Here is a 25096-nt window from a genome sequence, read left to right on the forward strand (position 1 = left end):
CAGGCGGACTTGTCACCCGTGGTGACGTCATTTCAGCGTGGATATAGACGGCGCAGATTTGACCGTGGGAAACTGTGTTCTAGTAGGTCAGCGGATGTCAACAAAAGACTCTAACAACTTTTCAAGAATCAGAAATTTACTCAACCTTTTCTAGTCAAAAATCTGTCTAAAATGCCGGTGTTTAAAGGTATGCGATTTCATCGTTACACCCGGTCTCATCCTGATTTAACACTTGTGTAGTCGATGTAATCTGTGGTTTGTTTGCTCCTTAATGTAGTGTCAGTAAAGTGGGGACGTGAAAAATTCGAGAATGTGGAGTTGGACAGCGACGAATCTCCAGAACTGTTCAAAGCGCAGCTTTTTGCGTTATCAGGAGTAGCTCCTGAAAGGCAAAAGGTCATGTTCAAGGGATCTGTTGTGAAGGTACATTGATTACCCGTTCAATTCATTGATGCATTATTTTTTAAATGTGTAAACACTATCATTGACAAATCTTGTGAATATCTAAATTGACCACGTGATCCAACTAAACTTTACGTTATATTTAGTATACAGTTCGCCATTTTTTTTAAATCATAGGAATAAATCATCTTTTGACTGGGGAAGAGCCAAGATTGCATGTTTCAGTTGTATTTTTAACAATAAAGAAGTGTGATCTCTAATTAAACGACATGGGCCACTAAAGTTCATTTTAGTACCCCAAAGTACATGGAAAGAGATCTTCAAAGGTTGAGAGGCCAGAGGCTGGAACTCTTACGAGGTTGTTCCTTCAGGGGTTGTTTAAAGACATTTTCATCAGAAAGGGGAGGTGTGTGTGTGTTTGTAGGGTGGGGTACACAAGAATAACTGGAGATATCTGGGTGAAACACTACAATGCTGGCTGTGTCAACCAGGTTGGCTTGATTGATTGAGTGCTTACTCAGACCAAAAATATAAAGTGGTTGTAATGATGTTGTGGACTAAGGTTACATATTGGTACTGCAATATCCCCTTGTGCTATTGCTTTCTTAATTTCTCATGATCACAAAGGATTAGGTATATATACAACTTTACTTCATTAGCTTTATTATTCTAAGTTGCATTTTTTTAAAATAAGACCAAGGTCCTGGGATTTTATTTTAAGCATTGTTGAAGCTCTTCACTTTTATTTACCATTTTTTCAATTCAGGATAATGATTGGGGAAACTTCAAGATTAAAAATGTAAGTATTAGGAATAGTTAAATCATATTTATCTAACTAATTACCTGACTGGGTGGTTTACATAATGATTGGGTCAATTTCATTTCATAATAGCATGATGGAAACACAAGAGTGACTATGTGAACTTAAATGTTGTGCTAAGCTCAGGATCAGACAAATGTTTGAGTTTTTCAGTGACATCTCATGACATGTGTTTTCTATTTTTACAGACCAATTTTATTATTCATCTGTATTGCCGCTTTTCATGTGACGTCATCATTTTCCAAAATAAGAAATTACCAATCCCTCTGAAGTTTTAGTTTCATCAGATGTAAGACCCTTTAACAACTTGCTGTTTTGCAGCGTTTAAGCTCGACAGGGTTCTTCATTTTGAAATAGGGCACGTTTGAATTTCCAAGTTTATGCATTGTGTGACATTAAAATGACGACCTGATAAGGCTCTCGAATAGTCAAAAAGATGAGTTATTGCTCAAGTTTCTGCTAACTAAACAGTTGTTGCTATAGAAAAAGTATTTATTTCAATGTGTCGGAGCTCTAGAGTAATAACTTTTCGTTTCAATGGCAAAACTCAATGACAGATGTTTCTGTTACTTTACAGCCGCCATGTTTGTGTCCCTTCAAGGGGCACAGACATGGCGACTCCATATAAAGCTCTATAAATTTGTGTGAAACACTTCTCTGAATAGCGGGAGAGTGAAAAACTGCACAGACCTAAATCTTGGCGAGGTTGTTTATATACCAATCATCTTTCATATCCCAGCTTCTTGACTTAATTTATTGAATGGTTCTGATTTTTATTTTTGATGGCTTGACACTGCAAACCAGCCATAACCTACATGTAGATTGTTCGAAGATCCTTGACCAAAATATCTAGATCACAAGGTTTTAAATTTTCATTCAGGAAATTACAGAATAATGCTTTTCTTTTAGGCTGATGTACTTTTGTGATACTTTTCTTTACTTTTTGCCCAGGGAATCACCCTTCTGATGATGGGATCTGTTGGTGAATTGCCACAAGCACCTGCTCAAAAGACTGTGTTTGTTGAAGACATGACAGAAGCACAGTTAGCTTCAGCTGTAAGTGGATCTCAAACAGTTCTTGATTCTTAGAATATTAAACAACCTGCGTGGCAGGCTGTAGAAGGAGAGGAAAAGGGGGAGGGAAAGGGTCAAAATGAGTGCAGGAGGATCGAGCACGCTTTGATCACGTGCTTTGCGTGCTCAATCGTCCCATGCTTTATGCACTTGATCCTGCCACACTTTGCTCGCTCGATCCTCCTGCACTTCGCATGCTCATTTTTTCCCCTTTCCTTTCCCTTAGATGCCTGCCACACAGGCTAAATGACAATGTCTCCTAGTTGCTGATTTTCTTTATTCTCTTCACCTGTCTACCTACAGTGTAGATCTGCTTGATGATGTGTTGAGATGGTCATAAGAAGTTTTGTGATCAATCTACAGCACAGGCATCCTAAACTCACGATTCTAATTGAATATTAATGATTTATGTATGCGTATCGAGTCAGACGTGACTGCTTTAAGTGCATGCTGTTGTGTTACACATTAAGCCATTGAGAATTTGAGCGCTCTACAAGGCATTGTATGGAATTAAAAATAACGAAGGATAAAATCGTGCAATGAAATAAAATGTTACTTTTCTAGAATAAAATGAAGAAAATATACTCACCTTGCCTGGTTTCTGTTGTCCATTTGGCCTATTTCGTCATTTTTTGGGGGTTTTCAGGTGTTTGTTGTAGCTTTCTATAGACGAAGTCAAGGCTAGACACTGCTGTTTCGAAAGACCTGGACCACGAGGCGGTTTTCTCACCAAAATTCGAATCTCCTGCTCTATTTTTCCCTCCAACACAAAGAAGGATAGTCCATTGGTCCCCTTTTCTGGTCAGCTTGGAAAAATCTTCAAACTTTCCGCTCCAATTTGAACGATTTTTGCTTCACCACTGGAGCTTTTGACTTTCCGCCACACCTTGTGACCATCCTCAAGACTACGGCACAGCTTGAAATCAACACTAGCAACCGCTCCTGCGTGACAAATGCAACTTACCAGACGGGCGCACAGTCAAAAATTTCGGTTAAAAAATGTAACCCTCTCCCAACGACCCCAAGGGAGCATGTTGATGCCTCACACAGGAGCGGTCACTAATGTTGATTTCAAGCTGTGCTGTAGTCTGGAGGACAGTCACAAGGTGTGGCGTAAAGTTGAAAGCTCCAGTAGTGAAGCAAAAATTGTTCCAATTGGAGCAAAAAGTTTGAAGATTTTTCCAAGCCGACTGGAAAAGGGGACCGATGGACTATCCTTCTTTGCGTTGGAGGGAAAAATCGAGCAGCAGATTTGAATTTCAGCGAGAAAACAGCCTCACGGTCCAGGTCTTTCGAAACAGCAGTGTCCAGCCTTGACTTCGTCTACAGAAAGCTGCGAAAAACACCTGAAAACCCCCCAAAAACGACAAAATAGGCCAAATGGTCAGCAGAAACCTGGCAAGGTGAGTATATTTTCTTAATTTTATTACAAAAAAAGTAACATTTTATTTCATCACGCGATTTTATCCTTCATTATTTTAAATTCCATATGTTGTAATGCCTTGTAGAGCGCTCAAATTCCCAGTGGCCCAATGTGTAACACAACACAGCGCACTTAAGGCAGTCATGTCTCACTCGATACGCCTACATAAATCATTAATATTTGATCGATTCCTCGAATTGTGAGTTTGGGACGCCTGTGTCTACAGTTACATTATCACCACTTACAGTACATCCTATTTCCCAGTTTTAATACCCTGTTTATTAGTGATTGGGTTGCTCGTGTTTCAGTGAACATGTTGCCATAACTTAAACAGATCTGTCATATAATCCTTCTACTTGAATTGTTGTTGGATTCCTTCTTTCCTTTTAGTATGAAATGCCAACTGGGCTTCAGAATCTTGGAAACACCTGTTACATGAATGCAACTGTGCAATGTTTGCGCAATGTCCCGGAACTAAAGGATTCACTTGTAAAGTATGGCCGTTTTTCTCAAGCATTCTTGTTAATTTGATCTTTATCATGTATTGGATATTTTTTAATATGCTGCTTCTTTACTGGAAATTGTATTCCTTTAGACCACTGTTTAAAAAGCAAATAAATCTTGTGGCATTTTTATGTATCAGATACAACACTCTTGGAAGCCCAACGGACTCAGCGCACTCAATTACAGCGGCACTCAGAGATCTCTACAAAATCATGGACAAAACACCAGATTCTTTGCCACCCATTATTTTTCTGCAGGTTTGGGCAATTCTTTTGTATCAACAGGTTGCACAGTTAGTTGGGTAATTGGGAACTACATGTTGTAAATTTTGCAAAACTTTATGGTTTTTGGACTAGTCTTGTTCCTTGTGATACTCTTCACATTCAAATTGAAACTTTTTGTGGGAAATTCAAGGGAGTAATGTGTGTCACATACATGTAGTATAACTTAAGACTTTTTGGAAGAAAAGGTATTAATATGTCATCAACTTGATCAACTGCAGAACAACAGCTTCTCAAGCAGAAAGGATTTAGAATTGATACTAAAAGGATTTGAGTAACTGTGTCACATAGTGCAGTATCAAACCTTGTGCATTGTCTTTTGACTTGTTAGCATTTCTGTAGCGCAACATGTTTCCATGTATCATGGGATGTGTCAGGGTCTTGCAGGATGAGGGTGTTAGAGTGCCCCAGGTTTGTTATCCAACTGATCAGCACTTGGGGTCTTAAATATAACTAGGGATGAAGATTCTGCTGTTGTTGAAATGTTTAGATCTTTACAAAGTCAAAATCACTCCATTTTTTGTTGTGTACCTGTACACTTCTAAACGAACTAGAAAAAAACTCATTTTAAATGGCTGTTTTTACCTCTCTTTTATAGATACTACACAGGGTCTTTCCTCAGTTTGCGGAGAAAACAGAACAAGGAATATACATGCAACAGGTAAAAATAATTTATTCTTTATGGCAGATGGAAGTCAATGCTAAATTCTGCTGACTTATGTTTAAAGCCATGTTTATAACAGACAAAATTGATATAAACTATACATGCAGATATATGTATGCTATACACTTTGTTTAAAATCATGCTGCTGCTTCTGTAAGTGACAAGAGAGCGGGTGAAAAAACACTGATTTACATAAGGGGTATGAAAACTAATCACATGTGACTTGACTGAAACAGTTTGCATGTCTGTTAATGATATGTGTAGGATGCAAATGAATGCTGGACACAGATTGTTCGAATGCTGCAGCAGAAGTTACCAGCTATAAAACCTGAAGAAAATGAAGACCATGGTGGAGCTAGTGCTGCTGCTGCTGCTAAAGGATTCATTGATCAATATTTTGGTGAGTGAACATGTTGGTCATGGAGGATATTTATTACATGGCAAGGCAAAGATACAAATTTTTTCTTTGAGTATTGAAAAATATATCATGAGTGAGCATAGCGAATGAGTGAAACATTTTTCAACACAAGAAGAGAAATTTTGTATCTCTGAGTGGTCATGTAATGTTCTATTTATTATATCAACATCAATGAAATACCAAACAATTTAACTTTCACTGCGAAAAGTGTGCAATATATTATGCAACCATAGCAACGGTGATCTCTTGCCATGTGAAGATAACATGTTATTTTCACTTGTAAAGATATCATGCTTTTGCACAAAAGCTTGCCCAGAGATGGTTATTACTGTAGGATGTGCGTATGTGCATCAAGCATTGATATTTTATGAGAACAAAAAGAGGACTGAGTTCTTTGTTGTTTTTGTTTTCTACAGGAATTGAGTCTGAATCAGTGTATCCTTTGGGCTATATTCTCTTATTAAAATGAGTGGTAATTAAAGTCTTTTTGTTGTTGTGTTACAAAGGAGTAGGGATAGCTATTTTTATTCTACATTTATCAGTGTTTTACTTCTTAACTGTGGTTTAGTATGAAGTGTACGGAGGCCCCAGATGAGCCAGAAACCAAGTCCAATGAAACGCTTTTTCAACTGAGTTGTTTTATCTCGCAAGGTTTGTGATGATCAATAGGCCCTTTGTACGATCTGGTCACTTGGTACAAAATCACACATGCTGGTGAGCAAGTTGCACAGTGGGACTTCCAAAACAGTGCAACTCGTACCAGTCCACCTGGACCTGCCTTTGTTTTGGAAGTCCCACTGCGCAACTTGCGCACCAGTATGGGTGATTTTATACCATGTGACCGGATCATGCAAAGAGCCTATTTAGAAGACTTCAGTCTGCACATAGCAAAACAGATGAATCAAACAACCCTGCTGTTATTTGATTTCTTAACTCTCTAAGGGTCTACATATAATATAAAATTTAAGGTATTCGTACTTTTCTTCATAGTACTCAGCCAGATAATTTTGGTGATAATAAAATATTTATTTGTCTCTAATATTTCATGACAAGTTTCAATATCCCTTCAGAGATCCATTTCTTCATGACCCATGTGCTTGACTTTGTATCAATATTGAATGAAGTGTTGCTTACTGTTCTCTTCTGATTTTCAGATGTGAAGTACCTGCACACTGGTCTTAAAAGTGTAAGTCGAAATGTCCTTTATTAATTTCGTTAATTTTTGTATTGAAAATATTCCCTCAAGCCTTTCTTATTCAATTCTCTCTAATAGTGTTAAAAAAATTCTTGGAGTCTCTTCCTGCAAACATTTGGTCTTTTGTTTGTTTGTGTTTTAGTTTCTCTTTATTTCTTGCATGTTGTTATGATGGTATTAATTTGCCTTTATTCTTTAGCGTCTTGAGGAAGGTATCGAAAAACGCTCGCCAACACTTGGCCGAGACGCAGTGTACACCAAGACAGTAAGTCTATCTATATAATAAATCCATCCTTCATGTTTAATTCTAGCTAATCTTTTAAATTCCTCAGTTGTCTTACAGCATTTCGTTTGATGACCTAATTAAACCATGATGTTCTGGTAAGGCGAAAAAGGAACGATCTTTGGCTTGTAGATGTGCGGAAAAAAGAAGGTTTTAAGTTTTTTCACATTGTCTCGTTCTAATTAGCTATGTGCATCGGATCTTAATGCAAATAACTTACTAATGTGCAGTAAAAGTATTTATATATAAGGCTCAAAATGCTCTTAAAAGTGTCAAATTTTTTCCTGATAAACTAATCGTTTCGGGATTAGCCCTTCTTCAGTGGAAGAAGGGCTAAGCCCAAAACGTTTAGTTTATCAGAACAAATTTGACACTTTTCAGAGCATTTTGAGCCTTATATACAACTTTTCGGCAGTGTCACGCATCGTATGAGTTTTTTGCTCATTCCTACTGAGTAAAAGTATCTTTTCGATGAGGAAGAGATTACTGTACATTTTTTCAAGTCACCAAACGTTTTGCAACCTGTTTATACTATATTCTTGAATTGACAACGTTTCTGATATTTGGAACATTTTTCACCGTGCTAAGTACTTAAGTAACTTGATTTGTATTGTTTCCTTGCTCCTCAGTCCAAGCTGAGTCGTCTCCCTGCTTACTTGACTGTCCAGTTTGTCAGGTTTTATTTTAAGGAGAAAGACGCTATTAATGCCAAAATTCTCAAGGTAGGGTAAGGCTCTTAGGGCTTGAAGGTTTTATTCTCTGTTTTGCTTTTAATCTAGTTTTTCCTGATCTAATTTAATGGGTAAGAGTAGTGTTTCCTAACTTAAGAGAGTATTTATCAGTCATGTTATTATCATTTCGCTTAGAGACCTTAAAGATAGCCAAGAATTCTTGCGATTCGCTCTAATCAGTTGGAGCAAAGATCTTGTCGTTTCAACCAATCAGATGCTAGCTCAAAGCCTGCCCTGATTCGACTTTCCTGCCCTTTATATAGCCTACGGGAGCATCCGGTTTTTTCGGCTCTTGTTTTTCGCCGGGTGAAACAAGATGCTCTCACAGGTGACTCTTAAGTTGTTCAGTACAGTGTTGATTTGAGTTCAGTTTTGATAAAGACGCGTTGTGTTTCCTTTATTTGTACAACAGGATGTTAAGTTTCCAATGTCCCTGGATGTGTTTGACTTGTGCAGTGAAGAACTACAGCAAAAGTTGATGCCTGCAAGAACGAAATTTAAAGAAATAGAGGACAAGAAAGTGGAAGAGGCTGCGGTGAGACAAGCAAACGTGATCCTCAGAAAACAAAACAGCTTCCGCAAAAAAGATCTGTTGAATCTTTCCGTGTTCAAAATAGCCATTCTCTGTGCTGGTTAACATACAGTTTGATGGATGTTAGTTGTAAGAAGTTGGTTGCATCCATGTTTGATGTTTTTGTTTCATTCTTACCACATTTCACCCCGCCAAACTACATTTAGATTTTCAAGTTACTCATAGCTAATACTCCTTCATTTTAATAGTTTCATTCCTTATACAATGTTCACCACATTGCCACTGTTTCCCACCTTGTTTTTTTTGTTTTATGAGCGTCTGTTATACTTTGTTTGTTTTTTTAATTTCAGAATCGTAAAAAGGAAGGAGCAAAGGAACCGATGGACGTTGACAAGAAGACAAGACTAGAACCGTTCTCATTTCCTGATGGTCAGAATCTTACAACTTTGCACAAATTTTAACAGAAATTAATAGGTCCAGTCCTTTAAAGCCGTCGTGACACTGGGATATAGGTGTTCAAGTGGACGTTTTCGTATCGTTTTTCTCCGTTCGAACGCCGCACAAAAAACGACGCGTTCAGTCAGTGCACTTTCGGAAAGTGGTAACCTGTGGACACAATAGAAAGTTGTCATACAAGCGTTTCAAAAATCTCTCTTTTCACTGTTAGGTCTTACCATCATTTAAGTGTGGATGAGATGCGAAAAGGAATTAAGAACTCTTCATTAGTAAACGAGCTCCATTTTTGTCACTGTTTATGAAATATGGTTTGTTATTTTCTCTAAAGATATTGGTTCAAACAACAGTGGATATTACGAACTGACCGCGGTGCTGACTCATCAAGGACGGTCGTCGTCCTCGGGACATTACCTGGCATGGATAAGAAGGAAAGGAGGTAACAGCGTTCGCTGTAGTCTGTCTAACACACGAAGAGCTCACAAATTGATATGTTTGATATTGCTTGATATTTTACCTGCCTCTCTAGCAACTTACTCCAGAGAGAGTAAGCGACCAGAGAACGTGACTTGTATCTTATTGACCCAAACCACAAAACGTAAAGCATATTTTTTCCAAACGAGCTACAAGTCAGAGCTTTTCGCCCGTCGATTTTCTGTTCTTTACACTAAGGATTGTTGGGTGTAATACAAAAAGGTGTTGCGGAAGATTTATGATTTTTTTCTATCCCATATTCCTGTCTTCCTTTCAATCAATGATCCTCGAGACAAAACGAACGACAGGGAAACAAGAAAGATTACAATACTTGGTGCTTTGTGTTGCAGATGAGTGGGTGAAGTGCGATGATGACAACATGTCGACCACCACAACAGAACAGATTCTGAAACTCTCCGGTGGAGGTACGTTCTCTAATTCACCCCAGCATATTTCGTTACAGTGTCCCAAATTCTCGCGTGGTCATTGGCTAGTTTTCATCGTCAATGTGCGGACAGACACATGAATGTATAATTTATAACCCCACACAGAATGGCCCCTGGATGAACAGAACACAGGGTTTTAAATTTTTACTCACCAGTTTATAAGCTATATATAACACAAATGGAAAGTGGAACAAACAGTGGAAAGCTTAACCTCCAGTCAGCAAAGTGCTGGAGTGTAGACAGTTGTAACTTCCTCAAGTCTTCTAAGTTATTTCCCCAGCACTATGAGCCGACACCGTCCGAACATGCTGGATCAGACAAGATTTTACGATAACTGCAGAAATTCTCACGCGCTCATTGGCTAGTTTTCATCGTTAATGTGCGGACAGACACATGAATTTATAATTTATGCAATGCGTCAACGAGCGAGAGCGGACAATTTGACAATTTGTTATCGTAAAAAATAAATTGACGACAGTTTTAATGCATCTGTCCTGTTATTGACAATGACTTTCGTCAGAGTCTCTGCTTTTTAAATAGGCCATTTCTGTGTTACCTTGTGCCTCTGCACAAACCATTCATATGAAATGGTTAGACAGGTTTATTTTCGTGCAAATAAAACTCCTTTTGCACGAAGAGTCGTTTTGAAATAGAGGCACAAAGCAACTCGGAAATGGCCTACCATATTATCTACAATAATTGTATTTTCTTTTTAGGTGACTGGCATTGTGCATATGTTTTACTCTACCGACCCCGTCAGCTGGAAGTTGAGGATGACCAATGAACACCAGGGACATACACAGCAAGAAAATGGAATTCTGTTATTAACAAGATGATACGCTAACGTACGGCAAAACAAATGCGTGAAATGTTTAAACGCTCAAAAGCGTTTTCAATCAAAGTTTAATAAAAAGACTTGAACTGAGCTATGTGAGTTTTAAGTTGTGAATTTCTAGTCACGCTATTGTAGTTTCTTTCCGCTCTCCTCTGTTCCGCACTATCTCAGTCAGTTGGTCCTGGATCAAGTCCAAATCTTTGATTTCATTACTATATTTCGGTGGATAGCCTGTGTACATCCGCCCCCAGCCCTTAAAAAAAACGATTTCCCTCAATTTTTTTGAGGGAAGGGGGCGAATGTATACAGGCTGCTCGGTGGAGCGAATGGGAGAAATAAATGTCGTTGTTGTTGTTGCACGCACGCCTTGAGTGCCGTTCAATTTTACCACAAACGCACTAAGCTCAAGTCTCGAGAAGAGCGCAACATTGATTCTCGCGTTGTGCGAGTCTGAACTATTACGCAGACGCTCTTTGGGCTCGTCACGCAATCGTTTTCCCTCATGTGAGGGAGGAAGATTGCATGACGACCCCAAAGAATGTCTGCGAGTAGGAGGCTAATTGTAGCTTACGCGAGGAACCCGCTTTATGAGAAGTTGTATGGGGAACGAAATATCGTTGATTTATAACGTTGAATATTCCGAAATACGAACATTCTACAAGTAAGACTAATAAAACTAACTTTTCCATGTGTGACCTTTGTGGTTTTTGGTGATTTCTACCATTTTGGGCTTTCTTTGCCATAGACCATTACTGTTACTAGTATCATACAGATTCCTGAGATTCATAAGACGGAGTTAAGGCTGCCGAATTCGACCGGAGGATACATCAAAAAGAAAGAGGAGAAGGCATGCACTTAGGATGCCACCCGTGACCGTTCTTGCTGGTGGTCTGTAGAATCTTTTTCTTTCGTTTTCTTTCCTTGTGCACCTGAACATGCAATTCAATTGAGGTCTGCATGGTCCTCGTCGTCGATAATACAATTTGTCACGCCAGTATCTCTCCCTCTTCTCTGCTTCAGTCTTAACTCTTTCCTGAGTGAGTTGTTTCAGCAATAGACCTTATCACGGTTTTCGATGCCATCTTGACGAGTATGCAAGGCGGTCAGAAATTACAGTGTTTGTATGGAAATCCGAAGGCAAATAACTTTTTCCAAAATTGAATTTTACACAATTTGTGAATCGCAACGTTAAAATCGCGGGGGAAAGGGGGGGGGGGGGGAGTACTCCCCTATACGAAAGCAAAAACCGACACAACGTAGAATGATTTTTTGAGGGTGTACTATATTTCGGCTGGCCAAACCAGCCTTCTTCAGGTACAATGGAAGATTTTACATTGGTGCGTGTTTTTATGTAGCCGATATTTACGCAAAAGTAATAGATAGTGTAAATCGAAGATAAGCATCCGGTAAAATAAAATAACATGATAAAGGAACATAATAAAAGAAAACAAATGGAAACAATTAATATGTTTCTTCGCGGATGTTCAGACCATTAGGATCAATTGTTCTGCCTTTTTGAATTAAAAAAGCTTCCCTGGCCTTACGGATAGAGTCTCGGTTAGAAACGATTTTTTCGATGGGGATTAATTGCATGTCGTTAGCAGTGTGGTTAGGAGAGGACAGGAAATGTTCGGCGGCTGTAGTAGGTTTAGATTTGTTGTTAGGGTTATCTATGGTACGGCGGTGTTCATTAAATCGGTCTTTTAATCGTCGTTTCGTCTCTCCTATGTATTGTAAATTACAGCGGTTACATTGAATCATGTAGATGAGGTTTTTAGTGTCACAGGTCAGGTTGGATTTTATGGCGCGCGTTTCCCCGGTAGAAAAGAAGGTATATGTAGTAAGTCCATGAGAAATGTAGGGACAAGTAGCACAAGTAACACACGCACCAATGTAAAATCTTCCATTGTACCTGAAGAAGGCTGGTTTGGCCAGCCGAAATATAGTACACCTTCAAAAAATCATTCTACGTTGTGTCGGTTTTTGCTTTTGTATTCTTCATTTTACATGTAAAGCCGATTAGATCACTATTGATCCAACGTATACCAGCAGGATCATCGTTCCGGTTGCTTGCTTAAACATTTTATAGTCCCCTATACGGGCTATGTAGGTATATGCGGCCCCAAAGGGTATGGCTTTTCAGCCGTTTTGGTCATAAATAGGGCATCGATTTTGGCCATTTTGGTCTTAAATAGGATATGGTTTTTGCACTCTAGTCTTAAAGAAGGTATGTTGTTTGGAAGAAGCTACTTTTTCATCATTATCGATAAGACCATCAACAAAAGCCCTTCAAAAATTATGTTTGGGGCAACTGTGTCAGCCGCAACGGTCATAGGTAGGGTATCGAATTTTTGGTCTGGTCATAAATAGGGTAGGGGAAAATCGCAGATTTTAGTCATAAATAGGGTAAGGGGGTTTGGAAGCGGGCTCACACCCCCGCCAATTTTTTCTGGGAGAACCCCCTCGGTGGTAAAATACTAGGTAGAAGATTGTATTCACCAATTTTGTAGGATGTAGCTTGGCTAGAAGATTTTCCATACATTTATCTTTAAATTTGGCTGGTTAGACGGACGTCTGGACGCGGTTTTGCGCGAAAAAAATTACAGAGTTTTGACAAAGCGCAAGTGAAATTACGTGAGAAGTCCTTTGTTTGATTTGCATTTTGTAAAGTGTAGAATGACGTCTTTTTAATGTAAGCCAATCAACGTCTTACCTCTAGAACATTCTGACCTTTCCTAATTGACTGCAAAAATATTGCAGTTTTTGCACTCCACTCTTAGTTTAACCAAACAAAGTTGTTCATTATCTTATATTTTATTAATTCACACCAACTGTTTTGAACCTAGAAGTTTCAGTTGCACAAAAAAGTTAGAAAGCTTTTAAAAACAGCTATATTATATCCCTTTGTTGTTGATTGAAAATAACATTAATTTCTTGTTAAGTTTATGTACATAACAGAGAGACATGATAACAATAATACAAAAAACATTTATCTGAAACAAATTTTCCAAAATATATGTCTGGAAACCGAGTTTTTGCCAATAATAAAGCCCTTTTTTTAAAAAAGAAAAAAGAAAGAAAGAAAGATAGATGTCTTTCTTTTATAAGTTATTGAACGAGCGGACAAGGCAGTAATCCCACGGGAACGTCTTACATTTTTGCAGCTGTAGTTTCTTTATTTTCTCCTGTTAGAATTCCCGGAGAGTTGTTTTAGTCCAGTTTTTGTTTGAAGACGCTTCTGCTCCGTGTTTGTACAAGGAAATAAAACTGCGAAAAAAGCCTAGCTTGTTCTAATTGTATCAGGTTTTTAAGACAAAGTGCAACTATGGCGCAACAACTCAAAGGTTCTCTCCGAGAAAGATCGATTTGCAACTGAATCTTGTTTGAGGTAAGACAACTTGGTAATTCAGAGAACTTAATTTGTTAACTTTCGATGCACCGTATCGAAGCAAAGATTGCGATATAACTTATGTTTTTATTGTTTGAGGAAAAATAACTCAGATAACTCAGCGAAATTATAGTCGAACCTCCACTAGAGGTCACCTCTTTCACCACAAAGTAATGGCTAAGATTTTTCATCCTGAACGTGTGTTAATCGATCCACATAATTTTTATTCCACGTGAAACGTTTGTCTATAATGACCAGGCTGTTAAATTGGACAGAACTTTGATGTAAGCGTAGATCAATGTTTTGGGCTGAAAATGTAACTTTACTTGCCTGTGTTTACACAGACTACCTCAGTACGTAGTGAAAATGTTTTGTTTCGGCGAAACTCGAGTGAGGTTTAGCTCGAAACACCCTGTTTGATACTCTGAGAATTGTTTTGGCGCTTACATGATCATTTCAAGTTCCTCTCTCCTAGCTCATCACCGAATATTTCAAAACCCACTTCCTGCCCACTTCTATTGACAGTTCAAACAGGGCAGGGTTGTTCAAAGCCCGATTAAGCTAACCCAGGATTAGCGAGAAATAATATTATTTTATTTAACTTTTCGATGAGGTTTCCTGTTCATGTTGTTTGCTGTTTGTCCTTTAGTTTTGAGCTTAAGTAATCTCTAACTGCTCAAAACATAACCAGTGATATACATTTTTATACCAGAAAAATCAATTCTTGGGGCATCTTTTAATTCTGCCATAGTGCTAACCGACCGGCCCTCAGATGATTTTCAATTAACCGGTGCTTGCGCGTTACCCTCTGCTAATTTAACTTTAAAATTTAGAAGGAAGGTTCCTGAATTACTTCATGTTATGCTTAGCATGGCTACCAGTCGCCAAGGGATCGTTATTTGTTGTGCCTGATTGATAACTACAAATAGCGAAAAAGAAAAAGAAAAACTATCTGTCCTTCTTTTCGAGTGAATTAGCTTAATTGCACTCTAAAAAAAACTTGTTTAATAAATAAGATCATTAAAATAAAACCTCACTATCTGAAACAATAACATAACAATATTTTTGTACTGTGCTGTTCTTCAGGAGCATAATGGCGCAAGGTGGACGCCTTATTTTCACATTCATCCTGCAGTGCATTACGGTGTCCTTGGCCAATCAGAATCTTGTGCCAATTTTTATCTCGGAAATAGGTAAGCCCTTCATCACTCTGACGAGTAATCCCAATTTCAAAAGGAGAAGCTCTGGAAACGAGGTTGCGAAAGGGCCAACCTCGTTCTCAGGACTTTTCCCTTTGAAATTGGAAGGGGCGGTTAAAACCCTGGGAAAGAAATTGGCCCTTTCGATTGGAATCTCACGTAAGGCAACCTAAGGAGGCAAACGATGCTTTGATGTGTCCACAAACGTGTTACGTGAAAAAAAAAAAAAAAACAATGACGAAAGAGTCTGCTGCGTTCTCGTGCTCGTCTTCGAGAGAAACGATAGCAACGGTTGCTCGGATTATTTTCTTATTGGCTGATAAGAATCAGAGAACTTATTGAGTATTTTAACGACGATTTGTTGCATCAGTGTTTAATTAATTATTTTAGTCCAAGTGGCTTTCGTCTTAATGTGGTAAGAACAACAAAGTGGCATACACGGCGATAGCCGAGGGTATCACTGATGTTCTTTCCACGTTTTGACGCTCTTCTGTTATCAGTTACCGAACAGCGCACGGCAAAATGGAATCCACTTGTTTTATACAATACACAAACAAAAAATGGTAATGACGCTATCTATGCGTCTGTCCTCCAATTGATCATAAGTAAGAACCAATTAAAAATGCGACAATAATTGGACATATTATATCAATTAAATTTGACACTGTTCATCAAAGTTGACCTTTCTGCCATAGGTACTTTTCTTCGCACAGACCACGAAGAGGCGCAAGATAGCTCTGTATTTGCGTGCGTGAAGCGATGTGTGTCGGCTAGTGACTGCAAGTCGATTAATTATAAAAAACAGGGCAGTGGAAATAACTGCTTTTTAAATAAAAAGAGCCGAAAAGAAGCAGGCGAGGCAGCAATTGAGGCTAACCAAGACTTTGTGTATTACAACATTGATTATCACACTCAGCGAAGTGAGGAGCCTGAGTTTGGAACCTCAAACATTAATATGGTGAGTAGAACAACGAGAAAAAGAATTTGTTTCCAGTCCTTTATTTATTTCTTTTTTTGGGAAAATATTGTTAAGCGATCTCTCTGCCGCTACTTAAGGTTCCCACTTCATTAAAAGAAAATTTCTAAAAGAAACTTTTTGAATCCTTAAAATCTTATGATTACCAAAGGTTGGAAAACTTTATCTGAGGTAACATCCACTTACGTACTTTCACAAATGTTAACGTAATCATCACGTCTTCAATTCTTGCTTTAAGCCCACTGTACCTCCAGTCGTGACTGTGGGCGCATGTGACTCCAGTCCCTGTCAAAACGGCGGAACATGTGTTGAACTCAGTAGTGAAAACGGCTATCACTGCAACTGTACTGAGTCGTTCACTGGCACAAGATGTGAGGTCGAGCAGCCCATATGTTAGTATCACTCTTTACGTTTATGCTTGTTTAGAGCTCATTATTCATTCCCGCATTGAAAATCAAGAAGAAAAACAGGGAGAGGGAGCGATAGAACTAATTAGATTGCAAAACAGACGTATTTTTGCGAGCAAGAGCGGTCTTCGAACGAAAGCTCTGGGGCAAGTGTCCAAAACGTGAGTGACACTGGGGAGGACTAATGGACCAGGCCACTTCCAAAACCATAATGGTTTATAACTTACCAGTCTGCGAAAAAAAGTATCATGTAATGGAAAATCTTGGTCTCCGAGACCAGCCCGCGCTTGCAATCTTCTTGGAGTTGCTAAGCAACTCTGACTGATTACGCCCTGAAAGCGTGACACCTTTCGGAGTACAGTGTATACTCTACTCGTATGCTCGCCTCATTCTTAGACAGGACAATTAAAGCAGGGGATTTTTAGAGGGTTTTAACGAACTCGAGATTAGCATTTGAAATGCTGCGTGATTACCTGCGATGGGAATATCCTTATACGATGCTGGTAAGTGCAGCGTGCTGCTAATTGCTTCATGTTTGCAATTAATTCTATATAACAGTTGGAGAATTGGAGTACCAGCCAGTAATGATGTCGGGGGAAGATCCTTCACCAGCAGCAAGTCCATGTGACTCTAACCCCTGTAAAAACGGTGGAGGGTGCACTGAGAATGGCGGTGGCTTCCAATGCAGCTGTTCTAGTGATTTTACAGGCGCTCAATGCGAGCAGCCCGTCAGCGAGTACTAGCTTTACTCTTTCAACCTCGTTTTAGTGTCAAGGGTAATATTTTCTTCGTTTTTGTTGTACCCTGAATGAAGGTACAATGACGCTAGGAAACCAGTGAAAAGCGAGGATAAAATGGATTGCAGATTAGAGTACCTTGAAAACGAATCTTCCCTAAGTTTTTAGTTACCTGGCAACAAAGCGTAACGGTTTCTTTAGAAACAGATCTTCGAATGACACGATATCTCAAATCTGTACCCTCTGGTCCTTTTCATTTAGCGCGAACTGGGTCGAGGAAACTGGAGGACCTGACTTAAGTTGAAGGAGACGAGGGGGGAGGGAGGTGGTGTCATCGCTCCTCGTTTCAGATTAGAGGAAGAAGTCCACCTCATCATCCCTTATCATATATTTAATATAAACACCAAATCATGCGAAATGTCCATTTTCTCAATGCAATAAATCTTGCCACTCAAAATTACCAATGCCTAGAATTTGAGAATTTAACAGAAACGCATAATCCATTCAAGACTTGAGCCTAAAGATCGGACTGAGAATGTCAAAGTGACTACACCACCAAGCGATCTGTCCCGAGAGAGATAAAGCATACTCACTTAAACAAGTTATACTGGTATGTGATGCCCAAAGGATATGGTTTTTGAGCTTCTTTGATGTTTAAAATGAGTCGTACAGTTTGCCACTATGGTCTGAAATTATGGGTATTCCGAGTAGGTATAGGTTTTACAGAAACCACAAGAGCGTATTCAAATGACGAATCTAACACTCTTTAGTTTTCAATTAGTATAAAACAGAAAAATGAGAAACACTGAAAAGGAAATTTAACCTCTTACTCGGTGGTTAAGAATTAATAAGGTTCATTCTTTTCTGTGATTTAAAACTCAAAAAAGGAGTATTTATTGAAAGAGGAGGGGAAACTGTCTTGAAAATTTAGACGCAAACTGCAAGTGTATGCATAAACTAAATGCATGAATGACCAGCGTGATTTTAAGTCAGTACAGGAATCGAACAAGAGAAATTCCTCTTATTGCAGCTATGGTTGCTTATTTCTTCCTCATTCACTCCTAGAAGGGGTACGAATAATGACATGTTAGGATTGGAGTACCGGCTGACACGCCCGCACTAACAATTTCAAGAAATAATCTCACCCTAACCCCGCCCCCTCCCCCATTACTGCACATACCCGTATAATTTATGAGTACATTAAATTCAGGCCCTTCTTTCGTCATGCAATACTAGGCTCTCTAAGGTAGTGTACCACTGTCTCGAGGCAGGACTATGGAAGTCGCTGTAAATCAATGTTGTTATTTTTGTCTCCCAGCTGAGGACTTTGAGCTTATCTTCGGAGAAACAGAATCTCTGATCAACCGCGTGACATATGTTCTCTCTAACACGTGGTTTGAAAAAATCGTTATATGCGCTTGGATTTTTACGCCGGTTATGGCGGATGACCAGACCATGACCGTTATCAGTATGATAACCGAAAATGGTGGAGTAAAGAGAGTTCTTACAGTGCAAATCAGCGGACTGGGTGGATTCCACATTATATTTGGAGCTCAGCGGTATGTTACTAGAATTTAAATACGTACTTTTGAATCAGTTCTCTGTGAGCGATCTGTCATTATCACCATCATCACCACCATCGTCATCGCCATCGTTATCATCATCATCATCGTCATCATCATCATCATCATCTTCATCATTATCATTATCATTATCATTATCATCACCATCGTCATCGTCATCATCATCTTCATCATCATCATTATCATTATCATCACTATCGTCATCGTCATCATCATCATCATCAGCATCATTATCATTATCATCACTATCGTCATCGTCATCATCATCATCATCAGCATCATTATCATTATCATCACCATCGTCATCGTCATCATCATCTTCATCATCATCATTATCATTATCATCACCATCGTCATCGTCATCGTCATCGTCATCATCATCAGCATCATTATCATTATCATCACCATCGTCATCGTCATCATCATCATCATCAGCATCATTATCATTATCATCACCATCGTCATCGTCATCATCATCATCATCAGCATCATTATCATTATCATCACCATCGTCATCGTCATCATCATCATCATCAGCATCATTATCATTATCATCACCATCGTCATCGTCATCATCATCATCAGCATCATTATCATTATCATCACCATCGTCATCGTCATCATCATCAGCATCATTATCATTATCATCATCATCGTCATCGTCATCATCATCATCATCAGCATCATTATCATTATCATCACCATCGTCATCGTCATCATCATCATCATCATCATCATTATCATTATCATCACCATCGTCATCGTCATCGTCATCATCATCAGCATCAGCATCATTATCATTATCATCACCATCGTCATCGTCATCATCATCTTCATCATCATCATTATCATTATCATCACCATCGTCATCGTCATCATCATCATCATCAGCATCATTATCAACGTCATCATCATCACCATCTTCATCATCATCATCATCATCAGCGTCATCGTCATCGCCATCGCCATCGTCTTCATCATCATCATCAGCATCATTATCAACGTCATTATCATCACCATCTTCATCATCATCATCATCATCGTCATCGTCATCGCCATCGCCATCGTCTTCATCATCGTCGTCATCGTCAAACTCGTCATCATTATAACCATCACCTCGCTACACAATATCATTACTACTGCCACCATTACTATCAAAAGACAAAATTAGCAAGTGCTGTTTTTTTTACCAAAGGAGCGACCATCCAGGTCATTTCTCGGCCACGTCACCTAAAGACAGCTGGGTGTATCTTTGTGTACGTTTCTATAAGAGTGGCCAGCCTAATATGCAGGCGATCGTAAATGCAGATTTCAACTCCAAGGTTTCAAGAAACGATTTTCCATTCGATAACGTCAAGATTACTAAAGTTGTCGTCGGGGCGAATCAGGGCATCGATAAAATCCTACTCACTACAGATCCTTTTGAAGGAAAAATTTCAAGCCTGAATATCTGGCAAGGCCAGCTAGACGACTGGAATATGGATCAGTGGTACAATGGTAATAAGCAACAAAACCCCAAAGTGAAATGGAAAGTATTTGCTGATCCTGCCAACCGATTTGGCAACGTTCACTTTGTCAGCTTCTCATCTGCTTTAAGAGGTGAGTAGAACTGTCAGCAACCAGTATGACAATTCAAAGGTGTGATGATCAATCCATAGTTAGCTAAGCGGATTAGAAATAACGCGCCAGACGAGGTCATAAATTCAGCGGTGTCTGTACACTGGAAAACTGGAAAACCGGTTTAAGGTTAGTTATACTCCAGTTTTCCCGAGCAGGCGCAGCACAAATCAGAATTCGACGGAAGTTTGGTTAATGGAGAGATAAAATATTGAATAATACATTTGTTTTTTAACATTTTAGTGTGTACTATGACTGCAGATTTTAAGCTGTCGACTGCTCTTTGAAATCCCATGAGGGCAAAGAATAGCTGGCAATGTAACGCGGATTTTGATCCCGTGAACAGCCCAACTAAAACATCTTCGAAGCGCGTGTCGTAAAGTTATCAGCACGTGTTGTAACATTATCAGCCCGGGTCGCAACATTATCAAAGCGTGTTGTAACATTTATCAGCGGGAGGAATGGATACCGTATCTAAAAATAACTTGAGAGGTGTTACATTGAGATTAATGCCTTTACAGGAGACTACTCTCATTCCCTCCGGCTCATTACCCCCGGGGATTATTGACTAAATGAAGTACGTTGCGGTAATTCATCAATTTCTCTTCCTGTTGTCTTTCAGTATGGCGGAACGTCACTGAAAGTGAACTAGTAATAAACAAGTCAAGCAATGTTACTGTGAACCTTTCAACTGATGACAAAGGAGTCGTTGTGGAAATCTCACAGCTCTATCTATTCAAGTGCCCTGATCAAGACTCGTACCCAGTAGATGGCGCACTCATCTCTGTACCGGGAAACTGGAAACGAATCTCATTCCGGCAAACCTTTATGGAGACCCAAGAGTGCTATGCGATTTTTGGCAGCGTCCCGTCCTGGTGAGCATTTCGATCCTTACAATAAGTAGTTATCGTTTCTGTGTGAAAGAAATAAAAACGTCAACCGTACAAAAGAAACTTGCCCTGTTTAATCATTTTGGTTTTAAATTTGACTGACGCTACTAAACGTTTTCAGATATATGTCGCTTTGGATTGGCTTTTCTGCGCTTGGTGATTGGGTAAAAAACACGCGTCTCCTTTCCAACAGTCCAACCAATCAGATTCAAAACCAAAACCAGCTGACACTAGTCACACATGGCTGCCCGGGTTTGGCGCTGGTCACTTGTATTTCTTTTGAGCTCTTGTTGGCTCATTGTGTTGCTTTCGTTTGTTGTGATTGGTCATTGTGATTGCCTTGATTTTGGGGTTCACGGTCTTCAGCCGGCAGTGCTATCGGCCAGTTACGGACACCTTTCTCTCCTGCCGAAGTTGTCCGTTTGCGAAAGTTTCCAATGTGTGGGTACGGATGATTGATACGGATTAGAATGGCCAAAAAGTTGGTTTTGGTCTACATTTTAGATTAAATTTCCTTTCGAAGTTTTTAGGTAAGCTTCCCAAGTACATACATGTTTTGCTATTTGGTTTCATGTAGTTTGAATGCAAATCAACCGGTAAAGCTCCGTCCCTTTCTTTCACCATGGCAATCAAGCTGTTGTTTGATTAGCACATAATTATTTTCATTTTTCGTTTCTAGGGTCTCTGGCATATCTTTTAATGATCCAGGTACTGAAGAATTCGATCCTTATCAAGATGAACTTTGGCAAGAACAATTCCTTGGTGATAACGGTAATGACCCACTGTTTTCAGTGTAAATACTTAATTTGGTCAATTGTGTAGATCCCACGGAAAATTTTATTCCTCGTTCAAAAAGCTAGTAAACAAGGAGTTAGGTCCAGACAGATTGAGTTACCTCCATGGCCCAGCGAGGAGAGGGGCATGTACAAGGGGGAAGGTAAAGCCGCCCTACCATGCATGACCTACCAAGGAGCCTGGTCACTGGCTACCTTCTAGGCTTATACCGGCTTTTTTATGAGGGAGGATCCCCAGCAGGGGCCCCTGAGCACATGGGCAGACTTTTTTAATACCCTTAACGCAAGGAAATGTTGCAAGTGTGGAATTAGGCCTTCTCAGCGGGTAACAGGCGAGGAACCGAGAATATACCATGGCAAAGGTTCGTGTGTTATTGTTGAGGGCTCAAAGAAACGTTGTGATGAACATAAACCGCCAACTCGGCTGAACCCAAGCTGCTCTCAACTCGAGTCCAACTTGAGCAGTAGGCCCGCATTGCCGAAGCTAATCCTAGTTTCTTCATACCATGAAGTACTACTGCTCCCCGTGGATGGGATGGTAGCAGCTTGTCAGTCGTTACCCCACCCCATAGCAATTGTCAGGTTTTCGTAACTGATTGCCGGAAGCCATTCGTAGTTCAAATGCTGGATGGAGAAACGCACTGGACACACATGTAACCCAACAACCCAACATTGCGCTTACCACATGACACCATCGCCTTCAGCTGAATACTTCCAGTCCTTGGTTCGCGAGCGAACTAGCCGGCACTTGGCGCTTCCCAATTTGTGACTCACTCATAAACGTTTCGAGAGAATCTAGAGAGCAAAAAGAACTTGTTTATACTCCACGTAAAGAATACAAAAGCAAAAACCGACACAACGTAGAATGATTTTTTGAGGGTGTACTATATTTCGGTTGGCCAAACCAGCCTTCTTCAGGTACAATGGAAGATTTTACATTGGTGCGTGTTTTTATGTAGCCGATATTTACGTAAAACCGGAAATACGCAAAAGTAAATGGAAACAATTAATATGTTTCTTCGCGGATGTTCAGACCATTAGGATCAATTGTTCTGCCTTTTTGAATTAAAAAAGCTTCCCTGGCCTTACGGATAGAGTCTCGGTTAGAAACGATTTTTTCGATGGGGATTAATTGCATGTCGTTAGCAGTGTGGTTAGGAGAGGACAGGAAATGTTCGGCGGCTGTAGTAGGTTTAGATTTGTTGTTAGGGTTATCTATGGTACGGCGGTGTTCATTAACTCGGTCTTTTAATCGTCGTTTCGTCTCTCCTATGTACTGTAAATTATAGCGGTTACATTGAATCATGTAGATGAGGTTTTTAGTGTCACAGGTCAGGTTGGATTTTATGGCGCTCGTTTCCCCGGTAGAAAAGAAGGTATAGGTAGTAAGTCCGTGAGAAATGTAGGGACAAGTAGCACAGTTTTTGCCACAACGGAAAGAACCAGAAGGTAGTTGGGGATTAGAAGAATTAGAAGAGAGTTTAGCTGTAACTAGTAAGTCACGAAGGTTAGGGCAGCGTCTGAAGACTACAACAGGCAAATGCTGAAAAAACGTTTTTGCAGCGGTTAGAAGAGAGCAACAAATTGTAATGATTTTTAATGATGTTAGAGATGTGAGGGAGTGATGAATTGAAGGTAGTTATAAATGGTATACGTTTAGGTTTGTTGACGTCTTTGGTTTGTAACGAGAGTCTGCGGGGGATGTCGGCGGCTCGTCGTATTTGTTTGGTGACGAAATTACGGTTGTAACCTCGTTTAAGGAGGTAAGTGGTAAGTTGAGCCGCGCGAGTATTAAACGTGGCATCGGTAGAACAGATACGTCGTAAGCGGAGTGCTAGACTGAAAGGAATGGCTTTTTTAGTATGTAAGGGATGACAAGATGAATAGAGTAGATGTTGGTGTTTGTCTGTTGTGTAGAGGTCAGTAGATATACTCCACGTAACACCGAAATGTCTCTCTTTTTAGGAGATGAATACAGTGGTGCCAATGCGTTATGCAGTAGTGATCATTTCTGGATGGTAAACGAAGCAAAAGGCAATATACCAATTGCTGGAGTCAGCCTTAGGCGCAAGAATGATGCAGTAAATGCTGGCATATCGACCTATGGCAAATGCGGAATGTTTAAATTTTCGATAAGCGATATCCGCGTTCTGGACTGACTTAAGTCTTGTATAATTTCAGCGTAAACAGTAACTCAACAACCAGTAGTTACAATTTTTCATCTTGAACATGCATGCACACACAGTCAAACCTCTTTAACGTAGCCGAAAACTTTATATTTAACAGTTAGACTACGAACCCGAGTTTTCGCTCATTCAAAACGAGAGTGAATATAGTCTACTAAATTTTCTTGTAGACTCTCTAACGGATTGCAGCACAAAATCTACAATTTTGTATATTTGAAAGCCTAAAATTAGGAATAATTTTTAGTTTCAAGAGGATCGCACGCGTGATCGTTGTCCGTAAGTCATTATTAAAAACTGGATCATTGGATAATGCAATTCAAGAGTAGTTTTCGTCGGCTTAGCCAGCATGTTATATGAGTAATTATACCTGACGATGCTCGACAAAAATGGTAAGTCTACGTATAATGTTTTGGGGCGTTTTTACTCTTATTTAGCTTAGTTGTCTACTTTTTGCATGGAGGCGTTATTAATGAAACAATTACTCAACTCGCGCTTGTTGGATATGAGACGGTTATAGCCAACTCGGCGCTACGAGCCGAGATGGCCATCTGTTATCTCACATTTAACGCGCGCTCGTGGAATAATTGTTTTAAATTTGTAGCCACTCAGCTTTGCGATATCACAGGGATACTTCCAATGGGTTGTTTTTGCAGTATTTACGATAGTCACTGAATAACATGCCTCAAGTTAATTGAAATAAATAATAAAAGAACATAGGTGGTAAATAACCTAGGCTGGGCGATCTGGAGTGATTCCAGGGCATATTAAGTGAAGATGTAATCAT

At 39.5% G+C, this 25096-nt stretch overlaps 2 protein-coding genes across 2 annotated transcripts; both read left to right on the top strand.

Annotated features, from left to right (window-relative positions):
* Positions 1 to 32: 32 nt before the first annotated feature.
* On the top strand, positions 33 to 11719 carry LOC145464314 (ubiquitin carboxyl-terminal hydrolase 14-like). Its single transcript, XM_081448160.1, has 18 exons — positions 33 to 187; positions 278 to 423; positions 1169 to 1201; positions 2174 to 2278; positions 4110 to 4213; positions 4363 to 4480; positions 5103 to 5165; positions 5433 to 5568; positions 6003 to 6021; positions 6155 to 6237; positions 6741 to 6772; positions 6981 to 7046; positions 7694 to 7786; positions 8208 to 8330; positions 8678 to 8756; positions 9112 to 9219; positions 9605 to 9679; positions 10417 to 11719. The coding sequence occupies exons 1-18, from the start codon at positions 172 to 174 to the stop codon at positions 10482 to 10484; spliced, it is 1467 nt and encodes a 488-aa protein (XP_081304286.1). The 5' UTR covers positions 33 to 171; the 3' UTR covers positions 10485 to 11719.
* Positions 11720 to 15016: 3297 nt separating this feature from the next.
* Positions 15017 to 24353, top strand: LOC145463774 (uncharacterized). The gene is made up of 9 exons (XM_081447566.1): positions 15017 to 15116; positions 15818 to 16080; positions 16337 to 16494; positions 17125 to 17247; positions 18493 to 18801; positions 19937 to 20424; positions 21065 to 21317; positions 22012 to 22103; positions 24092 to 24353. The coding sequence occupies exons 1-9, from the start codon at positions 15017 to 15019 to the stop codon at positions 24283 to 24285; spliced, it is 1980 nt and encodes a 659-aa protein (XP_081303692.1). The 3' UTR covers positions 24286 to 24353.
* The last annotated feature ends 743 nt before the right edge of the window (positions 24354 to 25096 follow it).

This window comes from Orbicella franksi, chromosome 12, assembly GCF_964199315.1.
Source record: "Orbicella franksi chromosome 12, jaOrbFran1.1, whole genome shotgun sequence".
Lineage (NCBI taxonomy): Eukaryota > Metazoa > Cnidaria > Anthozoa > Scleractinia > Merulinidae > Orbicella > Orbicella franksi.

Coding starts and splice junctions, on each gene's coding strand:
- LOC145464314 (XM_081448160.1), top strand. Junction 424..1,168: donor TCAAGGGATCTGTTGTGAAG/GTACATTGATTA, acceptor TTTTCAATTCAG/GATAATGATTGGGGAAACTT. Junction 8,331..8,677: donor AGAAAGTGGAAGAGGCTGCG/GTGAGACAAGCA, acceptor TTTTAATTTCAG/AATCGTAAAAAGGAAGGAGC.
- LOC145463774 (XM_081447566.1), top strand. CDS start 15,017: ATGGCGCAAGGTGGACGCCTTATTTTCACATTCATCCTGCAGTGCATT. Junction 16,495..17,124: donor GTCGAGCAGCCCATATGTTA/GTATCACTCTTT, acceptor ACCAGCAGCAAG/TCCATGTGACTCTAACCCCT. Junction 22,104..24,091: donor ACAATTCCTTGGTGATAACG/GTAATGACCCAC, acceptor CTCTCTTTTTAG/GAGATGAATACAGTGGTGCC.